This window comes from Falco biarmicus, chromosome 3, assembly GCF_023638135.1.
Source record: "Falco biarmicus isolate bFalBia1 chromosome 3, bFalBia1.pri, whole genome shotgun sequence".
Taxonomy (NCBI): Eukaryota; Metazoa; Chordata; class Aves; order Falconiformes; family Falconidae; genus Falco; species Falco biarmicus.
In genome coordinates this window covers 103776637-103782341 of record NC_079290.1, presented here as the reverse complement: position 1 = coordinate 103782341, position 5705 = coordinate 103776637, and the positions used below count along the sequence as shown (strand labels likewise).

Here is a 5705-nt window from a genome sequence, read left to right as displayed (position 1 = left end):
ACTATAATATGTCAACAAGTGTTCATAAGTACCTCAGCCACATAGCTAATTGCATCCTTCAAGTTGAGCTCATGGAAAACATTAAGGATCTGGTCTCTTGATTTTTGAGCAGACCTTCTCATCAGTACTTTACTGAGGAATTTCCTATCAAAATTGGACCACCTGATAATTTAAACAAACTGTTAATGACAACAAGCAATTTTAGTTTCACAGCATTTTTAGTTTACTGTAAGTGATATTTTTCTCGAGTACACATGTTTGAAAAAATGGTGAACGTAGCAATATGAGGTATTTGTATTTTGCAGCTTTTCAATTAGCATTTAAAGGAAATTAAGGGAAAGCCTGCAACAAAGTTATGCAGCTGTCACAAAGCATTGAACAGGTTCATCTACCTAACACTACTACAACAGCAAGCATGCTATGATTACATATCTTATTTCAGAGTCACTAGGATGTTTTATACTCTGGGAGATCACGCTACCTTATTTTTCCGCTTGATTATGCAGTTATATCTAACAGCTTCATTCTAAAAGTTTAATTTTCTTTCCTCTTTTGGAAGGGAATCTGATTTTCCCCAGCTGTGTTGTAGGATTGCCCGCCTAGAAAATCAGTTCACAACAAGTGCCCTTCTGAAAGTGCTTCTAGAGGATCTTTTTCATGTCACTGCTGTACTCTGGGGGATAGAGGTGATGTGTATTTTCTGTAATGTACACTTTCAGGCTTGTCTGGCAGTAGGATATCTTCCATTTCATATTTTGGCTCCAGACTATAAAGGCTGCTTGACTTTCATCTACCTTCCTCAAGGGCATGAGGCAACTTGGAAGACTGCTATTCAAAGGAATCCTATCCATCTTGCCCAATTGCTGTTTTGAGTTTATGACTTTTTATTCAGATGGTTGAAATCTTTTTGTTAAACACTACTCGCAGAATTGATAACTATTCTCTAGCCAGAACACCTGACAAGCAGTCTCCAATACAGGCTGCCATACAGAGCGCATCAGTGAGGGTGCCAGGGGCTGCCACTTCTTTGGGGAAGCAGCACTTCCGTGTACACACAGTCCAAAAGAAGCAGACCTAAAGTGGTCTCATTCAGAAGACCTTAGTCATCAAACCACACACTCAGCCATGAATCTACATTAAGCTACTCTTTCTCTTATTACTCAGGGAGATTATTTTCTTAGATATAAGAAGTCAGCCTTTTAACCTGCCACTTGAAAAATATTTAGTTCCTTCTTCAAGACAGTATTTCAAAACTGGGGATGTATTCCTGCTGAAATTAATTCCCAAAAAGTAAACTAAAACTTAGACCAAAAGAAAGAAGATGTTCTATTTGGGATGCCTTAGGAAAATTCTTCACTGCGTAAATGAGCCAAGAGCAAAATGAATGGAAGGAGACTGCCCCTATAATGGGGTACAGACAGATGAGCAATGCTGCTTGAGGTCAGGTGCGATCTAGCTCCTGCCTAGGAGTTGTGTGAGCATAACACTAAACCCAGGTTAATGTACTTAGCTTCTCAGCAAGGGCCAGGGCAGCACTCTGCAGAAAGCTAATACAACCACGTGGCGTTTAGATTGGAATTGACATGTTGAGTCAGCAGGACGTCAGCACATCTCAGCTGTGACTGTCTGCACCTATGAAACCACCTAGGCTCTAGGGACAGAACTGCCTAACTTTAAATAACACTCTTAAAGATGTCCAGATTTAATGTCCTTTTTTTTTTTTTACATTTATTTCTCTAGTTTATGGAAGACTGCCCATCTTAATGGCAACTCTTCACATGTACTTTAAAAAAAATGGTGTCTGTATATTTCAGCTGAGTAATTTCATTTCTCTCAAGATGAATCAACTATAAAGAGAGAGGAAGGGATGTAACCCATAATTTTCATTACTGGTTTCAAACGTAAACTGTCAGGTAATTTCAAAGCATCCTCTGCCATCACTTTCAGAGGTGCTGAGCCTTATCCTTTGTAGAAACAGGATAAACAGCTAGCACAGTTGTAGCTGAGTTTTTTTAGTGTCTCCACACACAAATAACGTTCATGAAATGGAGTATTACAGAGAAGGACCAACATTAACATTCGGGGTTAAATCTTGTCCAAATGGTCAGTTCTCAAATCCTGAGAGAAGCTGATCCCTGGATGTGAACTGAGGCATTTGCAAAAGCCTAATCTGAACTGTGGAAGAAAAAGAAAATATTCCAGGGGACAAAACCCCCCTATTTTAATATTAGCTATATTTCCAGCATTTTCAGTATATAACCTTTTAAACCACATTTGATATCCTTGCTGTCCCTAATTTCACAGGCTTAAAAAGTCATAATTTACAGATAGGATTTCCTAGCAGTATTTCAGCATTCCAAGTTAGCTACTACTTACTTGTCTCTCAGATAATTATGTCCTATTTGTCCAGAAATGTCTTCTATAGCAGAAAGAATGTGATCAAAGGCCTAGGAAAGTGAATGTAGAATTAACACCTTTACAGAAATAAAAGGCATAATTAGAAAATAGCTCAATTTATGTCAAGTTAAACCAGGTGACTATGCAGAATAATTTTATTGATGCTATGCAGGTTTTTTCCCCCCATTTATAGAAATACTACCTTTTCTTCAAAGGTCCTGAGCTTTCTAACCAGTTCTTTACAAATTCACTATTTTTTAATTACAAGGGTCTCAGCAAGAAGACACTTAAGCTCCCATTTTAACATTCAGTTTTAAGACTTTCTATTGACTCATTTTACCATCTCCCTATCTGCTCCTGTGAAGCAGATCAGCCGCTATTAGTGTCAGCTAAAAAATTTCCCTGGTACTTCTTTTTAGATGTTTCAGGAATCCATACTTCCCACAGAGTTCAAGTAAGCACTGTTCTTCTGATTTCTAGGGCAAAGTCCCATACTGGGTATATTAGATGACTGATACAAATCCTGAGGTTTATAACTCTGGATTCAAACAAAGGCAACTGCAGGTAGAATTTGGTCTTTTGCTGTATGTTAGAATTTCACTCTGAATACTGGCGTGATGTTTAAAGCAACATGGGTGATATGAATTACTCCTGAATATAATATTAATTACTGCCTCAGGAGATAGCTGACATGGAAGTGGAAAAAATGATATAAGTTGTCTCCCTCCTGCTCCCTAAGAACAGACAGTGCTCCCTTCTCTCTGAAGGCTGCAATTTGTACAGTTCTAGGAGCACTGTGCCTCCTGAAACAGTATCTGCTAGAATATTACAGGAAGTGGTGAATCAGCACATAAATATTTGCAAAGTGTTTGTTAGGATTAATGTTACTGCTCACCCTGTGCTATCAGCTGACATGTAAACGTATATGCCATAAATGTAGACAGAATGTATTTCTTCACCTGGGGGAAGAATCCTGATTTTCAAATAGTAAAATATTTGAACAGCAATGGATATCCAAATTGCTGGATAAGAAAAGCATAATATATTTATTCAGTATCTGTAAAATAAAATAACTTCTCAGAAAAAAACCCTGCCCATTGCTAAGTTGTTAATTCACTTCAGGTAAGCTCCAGTGTGAAAACAGATGAGATCAGGAGCTCATACAAGAATATTAAACTACTCAGTGCAGGATAGCTGTGTAAATCCGAAAAGCTTATGAATTAAAGGCAGCCATGGAAAATGTCTTGTAGTCTTCCATCCCTTAAACTATGTTTGTGCTGAAAATTTATGTTTTCATTTACTGAATAAAAACTTCATAATATTGCATGAAAATAAATTGATCATGTTTCATAACCTTTAAAAGGTTAAATAAATGCAGGCACACACAGCATTCACACTGAACTACACTTTCTGGAATTTCAGTATACAATTAACATCTGCACTGAGCAGCAGAACACCTTTCTACGTTTAAAAAAAAAAAGCTATAAAGCCTGCTTTCATACCTTTTCCATAAATAAAAAATATTTAAGAAGCAAAAATAAGCTTGCTTCCACATGCTTTGACCTACCAATATTCAATCATTCTCCTCTTTTAGATGAAGAGAAGTAGATTCCACCCATGCCATTTCCCCAGTACTGTCAGCTCCATTGAATTAGGTAAAAGACTAAACCTTCAGTTCAGTAACCTCTTAGAGGGCTCAATCCGAAGACACATTACAAGCTACAAATAACTGTTGAAATGTTTGAAGCGTTTTGAAACTGACTGGAAATTTGATTTTCCCCTCCCTTCCAAAAAGAAATTTTCTTAATATTTTTTCTCTCTTAAGGCATTCTGTAAAAACCCAAAAGATACTATCATTTTGTTTAAAAGTATCTTACTCTGCCATGAAGCTTCTCATTCAGTTTTGGCTCTCTGTGTTCAGTTTTCTTCACTTTCAGCCACTGTACCAAAGGCTTTATAGTCAGTCCCTATGGATTGAAACATGACAATGAATACTTTGAAATTATCTTAGACTTTCCTCTGGCTGGTGATTGTTAAAGAGAAATAGAGCATTTTTTTTTATGTTATACGGTGGGTCTCACGCTTCCTCAGTTATCTCTTTCCCCTTTAGAAGATAAAATAATGCAGTACCCTCAGCTCCTGTTACAAAGGGCTTGAAAAGACACCAACTAGTGGAAATGTGTCTTCTATAAGAAAACCATGGTAGTGGTAGGGTTAAAGTGCTTCCTATGCTGTTGAATGTAGTATTTTCTGCACATATCAGGAGTTTGTGACCACAATTAAACTTTCTATACTAAATCTAAGAAAAAAATTCCAAGCTGGTATATACTGACATATCTCCATTTAAGTTAATGTCATTTTTTTCATCCAGAAAGCGCAATTTTGTTTGGATGCTGAATGCTTTCCTGTCCCACTGCTTACTGTTATATTTTAGAACAAGGGCTTAGACTCAGATCAGCTTAATGACTGTATTTGTCCCTAAAAAGTACTGTTCCCTATAGCTATTCACATGAGGTAAAGGATGTTTAATCAGATGTTAACTTGAGCACTATTAATACCAAGCAGCTAAGATTGATCATTTTTTAGCACAGAGAAAATTGTGTTTTGTCCCTGGTGGTGCCATATGAAAACATAAAATAGGATCTTTGTTACTAAAGTTAAAAAATTCAATTATGCTTTCAGTTCAGTGAAACAATATGCAACCTTCAGCTGAGAACTGCTTTAAGCATTCAGGACTTTTGAGGGACTCCTTCTCCTTGCAATAAGCATGCTTAAGAAGTAGGAATTACCTGGAAAATAACAGTAAAAAACACAACAATGATAGTTGTGCTGACAAACAGGTTTTTCTCTTTCACTTTGTTCACATCCAGAAGTACAACCAGAGCAAAAGCAACCGCTCCACGTAGTCCACCATACGACATCACCACCTGGTCTATTATCTCCAACTGGACCATTCTGTAGTGGTTAAGAATCCATGTCTGTAAAACTACACCTATAAAAAACAAATGCCAGCATGTCTAGAAATATCCTTATGAAATGCCAATATCCCAGCCACGTGCAACGGAAATGCTAGCACCAGTCTGCTTTTGGAACAGATCCTCTACAGCATCCGCTTCTCCCTCTGTATCGCAACACTGGCCAGGGGGCAAGCGCACTTGGTACCTGCCCCTTTACATTTAGCCAGAGGAATTGGGTGACTCCTCTGCAAGCCAGCAGCTCTCCTGAGAGCACTGCCCTCTGGCACTCACAGCAGAATTTTACCTGTAGTGCCAGCTGACCTTCAGAATGCTCTGAGGAAGAACAGAACT

General features: G+C 37.8%; 1 protein-coding gene across 1 annotated transcript in view; it reads right to left on the bottom strand.

Annotated features, from left to right (window-relative positions):
* SLC9A3 (solute carrier family 9 member A3) overlaps window positions 1–5705 on the bottom strand; it is a 53060-nt gene that overhangs the window by 10219 nt on the left and 37136 nt on the right. The window contains exons 7-10 of the mRNA XM_056332179.1: window positions 5187–5389; window positions 4275–4364; window positions 2377–2447; window positions 33–162 (exon numbers count right to left, since the gene is read on the bottom strand). Coding sequence (XP_056188154.1) covers window positions 33–162; window positions 2377–2447; window positions 4275–4364; window positions 5187–5389 — 494 coding nt within the window. The remainder of the gene's footprint in view (window positions 1–32; window positions 163–2376; window positions 2448–4274; window positions 4365–5186; window positions 5390–5705) is intronic.